This window comes from Entelurus aequoreus, linkage group LG09, assembly GCF_033978785.1.
Source record: "Entelurus aequoreus isolate RoL-2023_Sb linkage group LG09, RoL_Eaeq_v1.1, whole genome shotgun sequence".
Lineage (NCBI taxonomy): Eukaryota > Metazoa > Chordata > Actinopteri > Syngnathiformes > Syngnathidae > Entelurus > Entelurus aequoreus.
The window spans coordinates 17,610,678-17,629,761 of record NC_084739.1 but is presented as its reverse complement, the minus strand read 5'-3'; the positions used below and the strand labels follow the sequence as shown (position 1 = coordinate 17,629,761).

The 19,084-nt window shown below is 38.6% G+C and overlaps 2 protein-coding genes across 4 annotated transcripts in view; both read right to left on the bottom strand.

Annotated features, from left to right (window-relative positions):
- Nucleotides 1–2,018: 2,018 nt before the first annotated feature.
- Nucleotides 2,019–19,084, bottom strand: part of rassf4a (Ras association domain family member 4a) — a 62,729-nt gene continuing 45,663 nt past the window's right edge. For both annotated transcript variants that reach the window (XM_062058226.1, XM_062058228.1), the window contains exons 7-11: nucleotides 17,396–17,497; nucleotides 11,038–11,089; nucleotides 10,794–10,915; nucleotides 3,580–3,677; nucleotides 2,019–2,236 (exon numbers count right to left, since the gene is read on the bottom strand). In XM_062058226.1, the coding sequence (XP_061914210.1) occupies nucleotides 2,167–2,236; nucleotides 3,580–3,677; nucleotides 10,794–10,915; nucleotides 11,038–11,089; nucleotides 17,396–17,497 (444 nt within the window). In that variant the 3' untranslated portion in view covers nucleotides 2,019–2,166. The remainder of the gene's footprint in view (nucleotides 2,237–3,579; nucleotides 3,678–10,793; nucleotides 10,916–11,037; nucleotides 11,090–17,395; nucleotides 17,498–19,084) is intronic.
- On the bottom strand, nucleotides 4,506–7,677 carry LOC133657198 (E3 SUMO-protein ligase ZBED1-like). 2 transcript variants are annotated; one of them, XM_062058222.1, is made up of 4 exons: nucleotides 7,467–7,670; nucleotides 6,427–7,382; nucleotides 6,033–6,167; nucleotides 4,508–5,857 (listed from the first exon to the last, which is right to left on the bottom strand). In XM_062058222.1, exons 2-4 carry the CDS (start codon nucleotides 7,267–7,269, stop codon nucleotides 5,276–5,278), a joined length of 1,560 nt encoding a protein of 519 aa, XP_061914206.1. In that variant the 5' UTR covers nucleotides 7,270–7,382; nucleotides 7,467–7,670; the 3' UTR covers nucleotides 4,508–5,275. The 2 variants fall into 2 exon arrangements, with proteins under 2 accessions (XP_061914205.1, XP_061914206.1); XM_062058221.1 differs by having other exon boundaries at nucleotides 4,506–5,857; nucleotides 6,427–7,677.

Below are 19,084 nucleotides of genomic sequence, written 5' to 3'. Positions count from 1 at the left end.
AATAATGGCATCTGAACTGCAAAAAAAACCCACGGAATGTTATTGTTTTTTTCGTCTGAATTTTTAAATCTGATATATTGAGATGCGCCTATATGTAATAACAAACACACATTTATTTATTTTGCAGTGATTTAGTACAAAGGAATATTCTTGTATAATGAAGGAACACAATGATGTTTCTATGTTATGTATACAATAAGTTATAACAATCAAGGGAAATTATACAAAGACAATATAGTGTCAAAATTAAGAAAATACAGTAATTTTGCGAAAATAAAGTTGTGCTATTTCTTGTCGTGCTATATTTTGCTTACCATGCATTAAAGTTAAAGTTAAAGTACCACTGATAGTTGCACACACACTAGGTGTGGTGAAATTACCCTTCTGCATTTGACCCATTCCCTTGGGAGGTGAGGGGTGCAGTGAGCAGCAGCAGTGGCCGCGCTCGGGAATCATTATCTCAGTGTATGAAGTAAACATCATTTCGATAAAACATATCTGGAATTAGTTTGTCTGGCACGGACAAGAGGTTTTTTTCTCTCAGGCTGCTCCACCTGAAGTCTTCTTCCCTTACTTTTTTGTGATGCAGTACAAAGAGGTGTTAAGGTCACAGTGACGTCAAATACAATATATACTAAATTGATAAAAAATAAATACACTATATATATATATATAAAATCTATATATATATATACAGTAAGTACCAAGGGTTTGAAAGAGCAGCTGGAACGGATGTGGAAGGTCAAGGCTAGCGTGGTCCCCGTGGTAGTGGGGGCGCTCGGAGTATATATATATACTGTATGTATATATATATATATATATATATATATATATATATAAACAGTACAAGCCAGAGGTTTGGACACACCTTCTCATTTTAATGCGTTTTCTTTATTTTCAAGACTATTTACATTGTAGATTGTCACTGAAGGCATCAAAACTATGACACCTGTGAAGTGAAAACCATTTCAGGTGACTACCTCTTGAAGCTCATCAAGAGAATGCCAAGAGTGTGCATAGCAGTAATCAGAGCAAAGGATGGCTATTTTGAAGAAACGAGAATATAAAACATGTTTTCAGTTATTTCACCTTTTTTTGTTAATTACATAACTCCATGTGTTCATTCATAGTTTTGATGCCTTCAGTGACAATCTACAATGTAAATAGTCATGAAAATAAAGAAAACGCATTGACTGAGGTGTGTCCAAACTTTTGGCCAGTACTGTATGTATGTATATATATATATTCTAACAATGAAGTTGTAATTTAATGAAAATACAGTTGTGGTATTATGACGTTTAATGTATTAAAAGAGTAAAATAAGTTGTGTTCTTTGTCCTGAGAGCGTTTCTCCTACTTGATTTAAAAAAATAAACTTGTCAAAATGCATGCAATAGTTTGTGAAACTGACTTAAAACTAAACCCTTAAAAAAATAGTTGGAGAGAAGCTTGAGTTTGGTTGAACAGAGTGAATATACATTATGGCCAGTAGAGGGGATCAGAGAGTAGCTTGTTATTTACCATTTTTAAACCATGTGAGTTGTGTGAGAAATTGCAATTATTTTTTATTCGATTTGGTCTTCATCTGACCTTTTGGAACAGATTACTGATAAAAAAAAAACTGACGCATTTCTATTTGTGGTCTGGGGGATTGTCTGTTTTGGCATATACAGTGTGCCAAGTGTGTCCTATTTTCTTACAGTAATCACATCCCAGGGGAAAACGGATGTGAGTCAAGATATCGCAAGTAATTGCAATAATCAACAAATAATAATGGCCGCCTGACTGAAGGTCAAGGTAAGTCCTGCACAATGACAACAGTCAACAGTCTTTGCCTTTTGTGAAAGTGTGGGAAAAAAGGAACAGCCCTCCTCTCTCAGGATACCCCATTGTGTAACGCTGACGAGCTCTCACACACACACACACACACACACACACACACACACACGGTTTGAACTGGTTGGCAGAAAAAGTCACACAGAAGAAAAAATGCTAATAATACTCTGGGAGAACAGGGCTCTTTTTTTCCAGTTTATTTTTTAACAAATACGCAGCAACTTTAAGGCATGTTATTGCATGAAAAGCCGGAGAAAACATTACAAAAAGTAGAAATTTACAGACTATCAGTAAAAAAAAGTGTCATACAAAAGGTGACAGTGGGTGCACTTAGACTGGATCAGAGGTGTGGGTTCTGTCCTCCAGCTGATGTACAATCATGGACCTCAGAGAGATGTACCTGCACAAGTGTAAAAACGCATGAAGTTAGCTCGAGGGTCGGCAACCCGCGGCTCCTGAGCGGCGCCCTGGTGGCTCCATGGAGCTTTTCAAAAATGTATGGAAATGGAAAAAAAATGGGGTGAAAAATATATTTTTTGTTGCAATATGCTCAGTTCAATTTCAGTATGGTTCCTGTAGGAGGACAAACATGACACAAACCTTCCTAATGGTTAAAAAGCCCACTGTTTAATATGTTTGTGTTTATGCTTCACTGATGAGTATTTGGCGAGCGCCATTTTGTCCAACTAATTTCAGCGGCCTTTGAACTCACCATAGTGTGTACTGTGACTCAACAGTTTGTTTACATGTATAACTTTCTCCGGCGCTGCCACAGAAAGACGTGTTTTATGCCACTCCTTCTTTGTCTCATTTTGTCCACCAAACGTTTTATACTGTGCATGAATGCACAAAGGTGAGCTTTGTTGATATTATTGACTTGTTGGAGTGCTAATCGGGCATATTTGGTCACTGCATTAATGCAAGCTAATCAATGCTAACATGCTATTTAGGCTAGCTGTATGTACATATTGCATCTTTATGCCTCGTTTGTAGGTATATTTGAGCTCATTTAATTTCCTTTACTTATGTCCTCTGTGTATTTAGTTTATTTTTCCATGTTTCATGACACATTATCTGTATGTAATATTGGCTGCATTTCTGATAGTTGTTTGTGTGCCATGTTGTTTCAGACCACAGCAAACGTTAGCCAGCTTGCCAAAGATTGTAATAAATCCATTAGAAGAAAACAGCCTGCTGTTTCCTTTAACTTGGACAAACACAACTATACCTTTGGCCATTATATGACAGTTATTTCCAGGAGTTATCTCACACTCAGAAGTTGTACTAATGTTTTCCAATGTTGTAAAAATGTGTGGAATAAATATTACATTTCAACCTTTCTGTCAACGAAGAATTGCTTCAGCCTGCAACACATAGTCATTTTGATAGTAGGCTATTATAGCTAGTTAGCCACTTACATCATGTGTTTCCTTCATTATAACACTTATACAAGTCTTTTAATTTTTGCGGCTCCAGACAGATGACTTTTTTGTATTTTTGGTCCAATGTGGCTCTTTCAACATTTTGGGTTGCCAACCCCTGAGTTAGCTGTTGTGAAATGGGGTTACAAATCAGATATGCCACTCATATAACTGACGTGATAGCACAGCCCAGCATCGGTATCTCTTGTTAAAGCTAACAATGCTGCCATTGACGGGCTCCGGGGTGTGTTGGAGACACAGACGTTGACATTCACATAATGCCCAAGGATGTGTTCAATGAGGAGGGATCTGCTTCACTTACTTTTTTGTCAGTTTGTGTATCTCACGCTCTTCTTCCTCTTTTAGCTTCTCCACAAAACTGTCCAAAACTGGAATCTCAAACTTGATGTACTGGGCAACCTGAGGGAGGAAAAACATAAAACCAATGGATGGCCTTTGGATCAAAAAATTTAAAAGAGAAAAGCTACACATATTCGTACAGGAATAAACTCATTCAAATAATGTACAGTATATAGGGTCTGGTCTACTAAGATCCAAATAGCATGTGCTAAATAGCGTGTGCAAACTATAAAATAAGGTGTACTATTGCAGGCGATCTACTGAGACTGCGTGTACAATTAAAAAAAAGTGCAAAAGTGGTGCAGACTACCCTATTCAAATTAGGTTTTTGTGTGTATACCATGGAGACATTCTTTTCCCTCCACATTTATGACAACGTATGGTTCAACCTGTGGCGTTTCATCCAATTGTCGACATCCATCCATTTGCTACCGCTTGTCTCTTTCAGGGTTGCGTAGGGATTGGAGCCTATCCTAGCTGGAATGCAGGGCACACCCTGGACAAGATGCCACCTCATCGCAGGTAGGGATGCAAATTATCGATTATTTCATTAATTGATAGTTGATAACCTTATCGATCGATCATCGATTAGTTGATAAAGCGGCGTTTTCCCCCCATCTGAGATTTCCCCTCAATAAGGTACAAAATCAAAATCAAAATTTTGCTGGTATAAAATACAAAGGACATTGTATTCCCTAATCAAATGTTTATTTGATACAAAAGTAAGTCATCTTTGTAACATGAGGAATATAATATAAAGTGCACTTTAGTCTTGTCACACATGCAAGACTTGGTAGTGGCAGCAGCCATAATAGCTAGCTTTATTTTATATAATCCCTCTTGAACTGGGAAAGGTGCCTAATGCCTATCTGTCAACTTGAAAAAATACAAGGAAGACATCCCTGAAAATTGTAACAGCAGGCAGCAAATAAGTAAGCCTGTTGGCTGTTGCAGTCTGCTGCAGAACTTCACCTTTGGACTCAGGTGAGGCTGACAAGAACTGAAGTGAAAAAACATGTCACTCACTCACTACTGTAAAGACAAGAAAAATAAAGTAACATCAAGTGCACAACATGCACAATGCACATCTTAGTCTGTCTCACAAACTATTAGAAGGCTAGCAGCCTGCAAGCTGCAACATTAATTGAATCCCTCTTGAACTGGGAAAAGTGCCTATATGACAGTCAACTTGAAAAAATATAAGGCAGACATCCCTGAAATTGTAAGTAACAGCAAAATAAGTAAACCTAAGCCTGCTGCAGAAGAACAGTCATTGATTCAACTTAACATTTGGGCTCAAGTGAGGCTGACAGAAGAACTGAATGAAAAACATGTCACTGCATAAAATAAAATAAAGTGCATGCACTATGCCCATCTTAGTTTGTCTCTCACAAACTATTAGTGTAAACATTAATGTAATAATCAGTCAGCTTGAAACAGGCTGACAACAACTTCAAGTAAACATTCCTGAAAGACAATGGTGATCGTGATAGTAAAATATTAAGCAAGCCAAGTTTAGCCAACCCTGGCTACAACAATCAACTTAATATTTAGATCATCAGGCAGGTGGACAATTGAAATTTTAACAAAGGGAAAAGTCACATTTTAGAGAAGGCTCTCTGCCTCATACATGTAACATGGCCCATGGGTACAATTGCTTATTCATTTTTATTCAAGTATATGAGCATGTCTACATGCTCAGGTGTGAGCCGTGAGCGCAGCTTGGTTACAGTAAGGCCACATGCTGAGAACACGCGTTCAGAAGGCACTGATGTAGCAGGGATACACATGTATCGTTTTGCCACTTTTGCCAACCTCGGATACCTTGCTTCATTTTTCCCCCACCAATCTGTGGGATGATTGGGATCAGAATCAAGGTTTGGCACAGCATCCTTCAGAAAACTGTCCAGCTCTCTCTCCACATCATTAGTGACCTGGTTGGTGTAGTAGGCACCCAGGAGTTGAACCATAGCAGATGTGTGTCTCTGTGGTGCAGCTTCCTGGACAGGCACGTCTGGCTGAGCCCCCTCCTCCTCCTCTCCAGTGGTACTGGCAGAGGCAGAGCTTGCTCCATCTGCTGTTGTGGATGTGGAGCTCACATCTTCTGCTTGAGCCAGTTCAAGCAGTTTGGCATTTGCTGAAATCCTCCTGGCTGGGCTGAGAAATGACAGGTGCTTGTGCCGAGGGTCCACCATCGTTGCTATCATTGGGGTTGATGTTAGGAAGTCATCAGATGCAATCTGTGTCAAATAAAAACAAATAAATAATATAACTTCAATTATTAATATAATAAGCAAGCAGTGCCACCTAACCTTACATGGGCAATGCATATTTTGTACAATGCTATGTATGTTTTGTATAGGTTATTTATTAGATGCTGCAATAATAATATTAATAATAGACATTAGCTGTTACCTTCATCCGTCTGCTCAGTGAAGCAGCCACTTTAGATTTGAATTCTGCCACTTTGCCTGAGTCTCCCTCGACTCTCTTCTTGAGGTGCACGTCGATTAAACCGAAGCTGATGGGATACGTGTTGGATATGGACACCTGAAGAAAAAAATATATATTAGTTGAGTTTAGTTCCTTTGTATAGAAAAGTTTCATAACAGTACAGATTCACAGGTTAGGTAAATAGGTACAAGGTCAACTAAAAGAAAGCTTACGTTTTCTTTCCCCCTCTTTTTTTTTACTCATAATATATGACATTGGAAATATATTACACAGAGAACAGTGATATGCATAAAGTAGCATTCAAATTCAAATGACAAAATCGTGCAAGGGGGGGGGGGGTAAAGTAATACTCTACCTCAGTCTCTGTAGACATCACGGTAGTTGCTGTCTTCAGAGCGACTAGAACAGGGCCCATTTCCTCCATGATTTTCCAGTGGTCGTCTCTGATCTCAAGTGTCCGAGCATCAGACAGCTTGGTGAACGTGCGGTCTGATAGTACGGCGCACACCGCCCACCGCTGCTCCACCAGTCTCGCAAACATGTCACAGACTGAATTCCACCTCGTTTTGCAGGATTGAATGAGCTGGTGGCGTTCCAAGCACATTTGGCCTTGCTTGGTTTCCAGCGCTTTGGTGGCTTTAGTGCTGTGCTTAAAGTGTTTGACCAATCTTCCTGCAGCTGCGATGACTTGGTGCAGGGTCCCAGCGAAACCATCGTTGATGGCCAGTTGTAGGGTATGGGTGTAGCATGGAACAGAGGCCCAGTCGACTCGAGGTTGGCTGTTTGCTAAGACGATGTTACTCGCGTTGTCGTGAACACAGGCTATCACTCGCCCGGTCAGCCCCCATGCATGCACAATTTCATTCAGCCGTTCTGCTAAATTATCAGCCGTATGGCTCATCGGCATACTCTCTGTGGCTAGGACTGCCGACCTCATCAGCCAGTCCTCCATGTAGTGGCAAGTGACGGTGATATAGCTCTCTGTTGTATTTGACGTCCAACAGTCAGTGGTTATTGCTACATGCGTGTTGGCCAGTCGTGCTTTCAGCTCGGCTTTCTTTCTTTTGTAGCGAGCCTCTATGCGGGTTGTTATTGTTTCTCGAGAAGGGATTTGGTAGTCTGGCTCACAATAGTTCATCAACTCACGAAACCCCTTGCCATCCACAATGCTTATAGGCAGCATATCCTTTTCAACCATGTTGCAAATCCTCTGGGTGATGCCCTCTGCCCGTGCGTCATCACACACCGCTTTTCTTTTGGAAAACGCTTCGGCGACGGAGGGCTGGCCTGGCCGTGCTCCGCCTCCACTCTCTCCTCCAAGCACAGCGGCATGTAAACTTTTTAGGTGGTAATTTAACGAACTGGTTGAATTGTTGTACTTCAAAACAGCCTTACATATTTTGCACGTTGCATCGTCCTCTTTTAGGGTGAAATGTTCCCACACAGCACTTCTCTTGCGTCGCTTCATGTTTGTTTTTCTTCTCTCGCATGTGGACTCTCATGTGTACAGCGGACATGTAGGGCTGGTCACGTGATGGTGTTGCTGCTTGGAAAAAGTACAATAAGCAACAACTCCCTCGTGTGGACTAGCGAGGTATAAACTCAGCATTACCTTCACACAGAAAACCACCGCACCGACCGTGACAGAACGGAATTGTCAATTAATTGAAATCGTTAATTTTAATCGGGTAATTTCTTAACGGCAATTAATCGAAAATCGATTAATTGTTAACATCCCTAATCGCAGGGTGTTTTTTTGTTGTTTTTTATTGTGCTCTGTTTGTGTTGTGGTGTGCTTGCTCATTTCTCTTGTGTTATCTTTTAAACTGCCCATTGTACAGCACTTTGGCTACCCCTGTGGTAAATTTTAAATGTGCTTTATAAATAAAGTTGATTTGATTTGATTTGATTTGTTGACAACACACAAATATAATATGTACCACCTTCCTTTAGCTATATAGAAGCGCTATCCAGACAACATTGCCTATTTTTAAAATGCATCTGAAATGATCTAGTTGCAAGAAAATGCATATTGCAAGACAAGATATGTTATAATGATATATTTACAAAATTAAAAAAATGTCACTAACTAAAAAGAAAACCATCAGCAGTAGAATTTGTTTCATTCAGCCCCTTCTGTCATCCAGCAACTACAAAATTATAAAATTATATTTCTGAACGGACGATATTTCTAATATTTTTGTATTTTTGACACACAGAATAATCTCTCTCTCAATTGCCTCCTTTTTCACAGCCATTTGTGCGTAACAGAGCCAGTCTGGACGCACATTTACAACATGTTAAATATAGACACAAAACAGTGGCCGCAGAACAGTTTTAATCTTGATAAATCACGCAAAATGGATTTTTCTCTATTTTGCCCATTTAAGAGACGCAATCCTCAAGCTGTTACTAAGCACAAGCTTTTAGTAGGTCATCTTTGCAGTCGCTATCAAGTCTGCACATGTTTTAATACATGCACAACTTAAGTAGATCAGGCCCAAGGCATTTGGCTGGTTGTGTTCTGGATACATGTCTTCTGAAAGCTCACAGTCAAATTTCAAATTGGCCGACAGACGTATCGTAAATTTACCTGGAAGAAGTCACATAGGACAAGAGGGAGTTACATACACTTTAATTGTCCATTCCTTGGAAAGCGTCATTGTTTCTTGTTGATATCATTTACTTGTAACCACAAATAATGGACTTACATTAAAAAAACAATGCTTCATTTATAACAAAGTTCTAGTGAGATTGTCTAGTGAGTTTGTAGGGAAATAAACTTGCAGTGTGAGTGTTGTCTGTCTATCTGTTGGCCCTGCGATGAGGTGGCAACTTGTCCAGGGTGTAACCCGCCTTCCGCCCGAATGCAGCTGAGATAGGCTCCAGCACCCCCCGCAACCCCAAAAGGGACAAGCGGTAGAAAATAGATGGATGGATGTTCAAAGTTTTTAACAGCTTTAACCCTCAGAGGACAAAGGCTGACTTTGTTGACCTTTCAGTACATTTGAATTTTGGCTATATGTTTGTTGTGGTTTACGTGATTATTCCTAAAAGGGTTTTGTTTGTGTTAAATTTTAAGATTTCAATGTTCAATTAATTCACAGGTATACAAAATGTAAATACTAGATGCTGCACTTTTATCCTGCACTACAACGAGCTAATGCAACACAATTTCGTTCTTATCTGTACTGCAAATTTCAAATTTGAATGACAATAAAGAAAGTCTAAGTCCAAGTCTAAGAAGTCTAATACACTGGCAGTTATTCGACAATACCCTCAGCCAAACGGCATAAAAACGTTTTGTATTCAGTTTTACTTTCTTTGCACAAATCAGCCATTCAGCCCTAAATAAAAATACCAACCATTTTATGCTTTTTTTATATTGTTACCCTTTGAAAGCCTTTTGATCAAATAGAGTCATAGTCGTCATTAAGTAACCACAAATCCAATATTCAAACGGTGAAACATATCTAAATTTAATGAATTGGTAGAGTATAATAGCCTGAAAATCATAAACAAAGCCTATACCCAAATTCTTCCGTACAACATTCAACACAGACTTGTTAAAAGAGAAAGTAATTATAATCCAAAAGAAACGAGATTCAGAACAGGTATAAAGGAAATAAGTATTTTAATCAAAGGTGTTAGTACCGGTATTTGGAACTATCTTGACAGTGAAATAAAATCTACTACTGTATTAAAAATAGGTAAAAATCATAATGATAAAAATATATGACTTGGAGTAAATTATTGTTTCCATGTTTAGGATTTGTATTGTATGTTATGAAATATGTACAGTATGTTATATATATGTATACCGGTATATGTATATATAGTCTTCTGAATTAAACAACAAATGTTGTAACTGTATAAATAGGGTGGAAATATTATAAGTTGTACTTCCTTATGCTCCTTTTTGTTCATTATTTATTTTAAATGTTATGTTGATTGTTTTTTTGTTTGACCTTAAATGAATGAAATAAAACAAAAAAAAGCATAAATTTGCACAGCATGAGGTATTTTACTAATTCAAACCTGTGACATTATCTGATTCAAATGCCTTCAAAAGGGTCAACATTTAAAACAAACATTATATGTTCAATATTTTCGTTCAAAACTGAAGTTTATCGATACATTTTCGTAAAAAATAAAAAAATAAAATGACTTTTACACCCTTCAAAAACGTATAGACTTTTATGTCCTGTGTGGCTTTGACTAATGACTAATTAACTAATGATTAATTGACTAATTGATGTGGAAATTGTAATAAGTTATGGACCTATCGATGAAATACTGAATGCAGTAGCATCTTCTCAGTAGCTTTTTAAGCTTAAATGGCGCCCTATGCAAGACCCCCACCCCATCTCTCAGAAAATTGTAAGCAGCTTTGCAGATAATAATTTTATCTGTGCTTCGTAGACAAACACCTTTTTGGATCCCCTGTTGTTGTTACTAAACAGCAAAGAATCTCACACGCAGTCCACTTTATTGCATAACCAGACTCTTCTTTGTGTGTTCATGTGGATGAAATCAAACATAAACTAGATAATCCCTCCGAGAGGATCTACGTTCCCTCTGTGCTTTCACAACAAAACAACACAGTTATAGTCAGAGGGTTTTAACCTGATATTCAGTCCATTGTGTGTCTGTGCTCATTTCAAAAGGTGTCAGTCGTGGGCATCCAGATGACAACGTGATGAAAACAAGACTATGACTTACATCGTACGTGACTTCCTCTCCTAGGTCGGCCTCCATGATGAAGATCTTCGAGATCTTCTCACAAGGCCCATGAAGCACACGAGTCACCAGCGGGTACTCGCCATCCCTCAAGTGGGTACGCTCTAAAATCAATAATAAAACCAATAAATTGGTCATTCATTAACTAATCCACTGAAGAAAATCAGTTTTTTTTTTACGAGCGGCACACAAGGAAACCCACAAAAAGATTAAAATCACAACTTACCACCAGACTCATGAACCATATATAGAACAAACTCCTCTGATTTATTTTCCACCTAAAATGACACAAATATTACAATTTTAATTGTATGTACAGTATATACGCGTCTTTAACATTTATATAACTTTTCCTAAACTTCCACATGGTCTCCAAGCATTTCTAAGAAAAACACAGCAGTGTCCTTGAATGACTACAATAGGCTGTTTATATACCAAAGACTATAAAAATGGGACCCATTACCTCCCTGCTTGGCACTCAGCATCAAGGGTTGGAATTGGGGGTTAAATCACCAAAAATGATTCCCGGGCGCTGCCACCGCTGCCCACTGCTCCCCTCACCTCCCAAGGGGTGATCAAGGGTGATGGGTCAAATGTAGAGAATATTTTCGCCACCTAGTGTGTGTGTGACAATCATTGGTACTTTAACTTTTTTAACTTTATTTTGAAGTTATATCATATACATACAGTATGATATACGCCCTTAACATAAACTTTAGGTTGGGGCTTAGTGTGATGTTAATATGCAAAAATACAAATACTGTACAGTACATGATTTCCTTGTGACTTGCAGTAATTGATGCAAAAAATAAATTCACTTCTAGGCTACAACCAGCAGAGGCACCCTTGAGTCTCACCAAGAAGCCCAGCTATGGGAATTTAAATATAGAATAATATTGTATTGATGTATGATAGCTCAACAAGCATTACTCAAGCATTAAAACAGGAGTTCAGAACAATTAGAGAGAAGTTATCCAATCCCATTGAAAACTGTTGTTTAAGAATTAAATAATTGTTAATATTTACTAATTGTTGAGCAAGAAAATGTTGTGTATTCCAAGTTGGCACTACATCCAAATTATTGTACAATGTTCCCTCACCGCTTTGTGGTTCACTCTCTCCAGTCTCAGTGCATCGCAGATTTTAAAGTACCATTGGGTTTCATGTTACAATTACGTCAATTTCCGAGTATATGAAGTGTCGGTCTGCAAGAACTAAGCATTTAAATCAATTACATGGATTAAAAAAAAGCTTCGAGTTTTCCAGACTTTAAATACGTAAACATACGTAGAGACTTCAGACTGTACAAAATGCAGCTGCTAGACTCTTGACCGGTGCACCCAGAACAGCCCATATTACCCCCATTTTATGCAGTCTTCATTGGCTTCCAGTTAAATTCCGCATTGAGTTTAAAATTTCAGTCCTGACATTCCGTGCGATGCATGGTGGGGCCCCTCAGTACATCACTGACTTGCTATGCCCCTACTCTTCAGGGCGCAGCCTCCGGTCTTCAGGCCAAGGTCTTCTAAAGATCCCAAAAACTTGTTTTAAAACCAGTGGAGACCTGGCATTCCAGGCTACAGCTCCCAGACTCTGGAACAATTTGCGCCAGTCCCTCCGTGATCTTGACTGTGTTGACACTTTTAAGAAACATTTGAAGACTTCTAAAGGTTTTAGTTAATGCACTTTTTAACTATCAATTTTGATCCACTTTGTATCCTTTTTATGATGTTTCATTGAATTATTGTTTTACTTCACCTATGTTTTGTACAGTGCTTGGTGATTTTATCTATGAAAAGCGCTTTATAAATAAAATGTACTTACTTACTTACATAGTTTTCACACGGCTGCTGCAAATCGCATATTAGAACGGTGGTGTGTGAGTGATCTGTGTGGCAACTTAACTTAATTAATGAGCAAATGTTAAAATAGCGATTCCAATGCTGATGATGCGTCTTTACAAGAATTAAGAAAATGGCAAGCATAATTTTTTATTTATTCAAACAAGACATTGATGCTATAAAGTGTGTTTTATCTGATTACTTGTGTAATAAAACAACTAGTTGATAGATTATTCAATTACTAGAATCATCAATATATGTGCAGCCCCATCCAAGTGTTTATAAGTTTATAATGCCACAAAAGTTTCTAAGTTGTGTAGAGTGTTTATAAAGACTTTTAAAGGTTGGAATTGGGGGTTAAATCACCAAAATTATTCCCGAGCACGGACACCGCCGCTGCTCACTACTCCCCTCACCTCCCAGGGGGTAGAACAAGGGGATTGGTCAAATGCAGAGGTTAATTTCACCACACATAGTGTGTGTGAGACTCTCAGTGGTACTTTAACTTCAAATACATATAATATTCATATAAATCATAAAATAAATAGCGTGCCTGCTTTGCAGAAATTCCCCTTTCACGGGGAGATCCGGAACACTATATGGCATAAATGCTCCAGTAAAAGTCTGTGTGTTTATGTCCCTAAAGTGCAAAGAGAAATGGTAATTGAAAGCAGGTGATAATTGGAGAGAGGGTGTTATTTCTGACTCAACCTATTTAACTTTGATAATGATTTTGGAATACATGAGAAAGTGGAAATGAAAATGTAGCTCTCTTAAACCCCAATGAACAAGCATGTTGTACAACACAGAAGCTACCAAACCAATGTTAAAAGTTAAGAAGCAAACTTCTCAGACTGTCAGGGTTGTCCCTGACAGTTTGGCTATGTCTTAGTTTTTCCTCTGCGTTTGTCTTTGTTTCCTGTCTTTAGTTCCTGTCAGCACTCTTATTTTGGTTATTTCCTGATTGTCCTCCCTGAGTGCTTTTTCCCCTCAGCTGTGGCTGATTGGCACGTGGCCACACCTGGTGCCAATCAGCCAGCTGCTATTTAAACCTGTCCTGCCCTCCAGTCACGGCTGGATTATTGTCACTTCTACCTGTCACTATTTGTCGTTGTAGCTCTGTCTACTTTTGTCCACTCCGCTCAAGTCATAGTTCCTTCGTGTCACAGTAAGTGTTTTTGTTTCTTGTTCACAGTTAGTCTTTGTGCTATTTTAGTTCATAGCCTAGTTTGTTCTCTGCCTTGTGCGCGCCTTTTGTTTGTACCATTTTTGTTTGTTTTTTGCTATAGTGTTTAATTAAATCATGTTTTCCTGTTCAATGCCTGCCATCATCTCTGCATCTTGGGGCTCGTCACCAAAAAACTTTGACACAGACAGCCTTTATAAACCTGATGACCACATTATGAATGATAGCACAACTTAAAATGGGTCACAAAAACACTAGCTGTACATAGTTCAAACGCTTGAGACTGTTCTATTGAGATAAAGCTGGTGCCAAGCTGCATTGCTATCTGTTCTGTCCCATATGGGAATTAATGTTCAAGTATGTTCTGTGGACGCTACAGTATCTGGTAATCAGCGCCATTGCTATTGTATCAACGATTGTTCAATAAACAAGGGAAGTGAATTATATTTATATAGTGTTTTTCTCAGAGACTCAAAGCACTTTAAATAGTGAAACCCATTATCTACATGTTTTAGCTACATTTAAACCAGTGTGGGTGGCACTGGGAGCAGGTGGGTAAAGTGCCTTGCCCAAAAACACAACAGCAGTGACTAGGATGGCAGAAGCAGGGATTGAACCTGGAACTCTCAAATTGCTGGCACGGCCGCTCTACCAATGGAGCCACGCCGCTTCACAACACCAGGACACTTCTCTTTCTCTCGCCATCAACTGTGACGGAGTGCATTTATGTAATTATCCACAACAGAGTTCATTGTAAACGTCTACAAAGATTCACATTTGTCATGACCTGTTGTTAAAGGGGACTTGTGATGAATTTTGTATTTTCTGACTTATAAATGTTATTACAATGTTGGATACTCGTGTTAAACAATGCCAAGGCGTCAAATCATAAGGTTCATGCATTTTGGCGTGAGCTTGCACTCGGTTTTGGATGCATCTTTCCACAAGGTTTTGCAGTCTGGCTACATTGTGACATCACAGCGAGGTGGACGTACTTATTTACACATTTGGTAAAGAGCTCCTCCTCGGGTTCAGGCTGTGAGGAAACACAAAACGCAGCTCTATATTGATCAGAGTGTGCAGGTGTACTTAATGTTGTGACCAGGTGAATCTTTGTAATGGTTCTGGTTTATTTTCCGTGTCTGCAAAAAAAAAATAGCAGTGACAACTTTAAGATATATGTTTAAACAGTGTACATTTTCAAAAAACAAAAATTATGATACTTTTGGAGAGTGTTGGACGTGGTTTCATTTGCAATCTGGGAACGCCTTCACAAACAAAAATCGGGTTATAAATGTGACTGTGGAGCAATATTTACGCAAAATTTACACCAGAGCATGTCCATTACAATGCAAAAACTGAAATCTAGGTAAGATTAAATATCTCAAATAAGGGTGATATTTGCTTATTTTCTGTCTGATAAGATAATTCTTCTCACTAAGCAAATTTTATGTTAGAATGTTTTACTTATTTTAAGGGTTTTGGTCCTAAATGATCTCAGTAAGATATTACAGCTTGTTGCTGAGATTTGATGACCTATATTGAGTAAAACATGCTTGAAACTAGAATATCAACTGTTGCAAAGCTGTGTCATCAACACTCACAAGTATAAAACTACTTTTTTTTAAAGTAATAACTTTTTATTTCAAGCATGAAAAAAAAATCATAACTTTGACACAATTGTGTCTCATAATTAAAACGGACGACAGCCAAATGGACTTTGCTGTTTTATTTTCAATGAAACAATAGAAAACACATACTCATAGTAGTACAGTTGGCACAGTACAGTAAACTGACAGTTAATATTTAAACATTTAACATTTGACATTTCTAACAATTTTGGACAGAAATAGTTCATGCGCATTCAGATAAATTCTTCAAAATTACAATTAAAACAATTTTGGCCGGGGTTCCGGGCTGTATATATGCACACTAATTGACTGAAAGAGCACGCGCTTGGCGCGATGATGTCATGTTGTCGATGGAAAAATGCATTTTTAGACAATATGATTTGCCTGAGCGGCTAGGAAACCCTGAGAGTAACAAGCGGTTGCCTTGTTGCCTTTCCATTAAGAACAATAAATTAGTTTTTAGTATAAGTTTGCTGGTTTTAAGAAATGTAATGCCGAGCGCATACCCATATTGAGGAAAAAGTTCTCATATTTTTTTTTTCTACCAAGAAAAGTGCACTTGTTATTGGTGAGAATATACTTATTTTAAGGTATTTTTGGGTTCATTGAAGTTAGCTAATTTTACTTGTTTTGGAAAGTCTTGACAAGCCAAATTTTCTTGTTCTATTGGCAGATAATTTTGCTTAGTTCAAATAAAATACCCCCAATTTTTGTATTTTTTTTTCTTGTTTTTGAACACTGACTTTTTGCAGTGTACATAGTATCAAAACCAGGGGTTCTTAACCTTTTTGTCCTCAGGGCCCAACTTTTACTCTGCAGAGGGGCCCGGGGCCCACTCCCACACTAAATTAGTAATCCTATACCTCAATAATCATATCTAACCTACTTCCAGTTCACCAGGATACGCCTTGTCAAATGATATGAAACCATGTGTTGTGAAGTGAAGTGAATTATATTTATATAGCGCTTTTTTCTCTAGTGACTCAAAGCACTTTACATAGTGAAACCCAATATCTAAGTTACATTTAAACCAGTGTGGGTGGCACTGGGAGCAGGTGGGTAAAGTGTCTTGCCCAAGGACACAACGGCAGTGACTAGGATGGCGGAAGCGGGGATCGAACCTGGAACCCTCAAGTTGCTGGCACGGCCACTCTACCAACCGAGCTATACCGCCCCAATCTTTGTTAATCAAAAAGATTATTATCAAAGTTTAGGTCAGGCTTATTGAAAAAATAAACACTAATCAAATATACTTCAAAAGAAGGGATTCATAAAAACTGATGAAAAATACATTTACATATAACTACGCAGTGCTAAAATAAAAACATTCTAACTGAAATAATAATAATATATAAGTTTCTTGAGTAAACTATCAATACATAAGAAATGCATAAGAAAATACAGCTTCACCCCTTTAGTCATAATTTTTGCGCTTAAGAAACTTCTCCATGACTTTAGCTCCAGACTTCTTCCGTTTGTTTGATATTGTCTTTACTGGAAAAGTGTATTGCAACTTAGTACCGCTACAGCCCACAGCGGAGAAAAAGGATATTTTTTGGCGGCCCAACAATTGGCCCCGGCCCCGATGGTTAAGAACCACTGCGCTAGACGACAAGGAATTGTTTTGAATGTAGATTACAATCATAATAGGCCCCCTTTAATGTTCCAGGTTGTTCTGTGTTTGCTCCCCATGTGCTTGTTTTTGTGCTGATTAGCACCTGCGTCTTCCCCTGATCCTTTTAGAGCAACACTCTACTGTTGCTTTCTTCTTGCTTCCCTGTGTTTGGGTCCACCTTGCCTTGCAGCCACACCCTATCTATGACAATATTGACACTGTTTTTAAAAGTACGTCATATAAAGACATTGGGAGAATGTTTCAATGTAAAATGAATCATAGGAGTACAGTACAGTACATATTTGCCTTACCCGAAACTTTTGTAGCAGCATGTTAACAACTTGTACCGTCGTCATGGCGCTGTTGACACGCACATTAGTGACCGAGCCAAAGGCCGGAGTGAACACAGATGTCTGTAGGGGATGTGACACAAATCCATTACTGACAATGTCCAAGAAAGAACACCAAACAGAATTTATATCGATTTGTCTTCATTACTTCTCGCCTGAACATTTTGTACAGGAAGTCCAGATTAGAAGGGAAGTCACTGGTTAAGCAGCTGCACAGTGTTCAACAACACACACACACACACACACACACACACACACACACACACACACACACACACACACACACACACACACACACACACACACACACACACACACACACACACACACACACACACACACACACACACACACACACACACACACACACACACACACACACACACACACACACACACACACACGCACGCACACACAATAGTCCAAGAGGATGAAGTGTTCCTAGTCGGACTCATTAGTCAAATCAGCACGTAGTCGGCCATTGTTAAACTTGAACAGTGCAAGTACAGGAACATCCGCCCAGGAAACATCTTCCCTGCTGCACCTGCACCTGCGCCTGTGTGTGTCTGTGTTGGTCACGGACAGTGTTGGGAAAACTTTAAAAAATATATTATAGTTACTAGTTACTTTCCCCCAAAATGTATTTGAATTAGTAAGGGGATAAGTCCTTAATAGATATAATTAGTTCCATTAACACCTTCAAATATCTGGTGCGTACCATAGAAAAAGTGCATAATGTAATAATATACAGTGGAACTTCGATTTACGAACTTAACTTATCATGAAAAGAAAAGTTGTTATTTTGAAGCATGTTTCTCTAAAACGGGGGTCGGCAACCCGCGGCTCTAGCGCCGGCCTCGTGGCTCTCTGGAGCTTTTTCAAAATGGAAAAAGATGACGAAAAAATATATTTTTTGTTTTACTATGGTTTCTGTAGGAGGACAATCATGACACAAACCTCCCTAATTCTTAGAAATCACACTGTTTATTAGAGACTATTTGGCGAGTGCTGTTTTGTCCTACTAATTTTGGCGGTCCTTGAACTCACTGTAGTTTGTTTACATTTACATTTACATTTGGCATTTTTATTTTTTTTTGGCATAAAAAAATACAATCATGTGTGCTTACGGACTGTATCCCTGCAGACTGTATTCATCTATATTGATGTATAATGTAGGAACCAGAAATATTAATAACAGAAAGAAACAACCCTTTTGTGCGAATGAGTGTGAATGAGTGTAAATGGGAGAGGGAGGTTTTTTGTAAGTGTATCTTATGTTTTTTATGTTGATTTAATTTTAAAAAAATCTAAAAATGTTTTTTTTTGGTTTTGTTTTGTTTTTTTAAATTTCTTGTGCGGCCCGGTACCAATCGATCCACGGACCGGTACCGGGCCGCGGCCTGGTGGTTGGGGACCACTGCTATACAGTACTTAATATCAAACAAACATAACAAGCCGTAATGGATCAACGTTTTATTTAATAACAAAGTGAAAACTAGATGAACTGTCTCTCCTCTTATGCAGCCACCCTGCCGAGACACACACACACACACACACACACACACACACACACACACACACACACACACACACACACACACACACACACACACACACACACACACACACACACACACACACACACACACA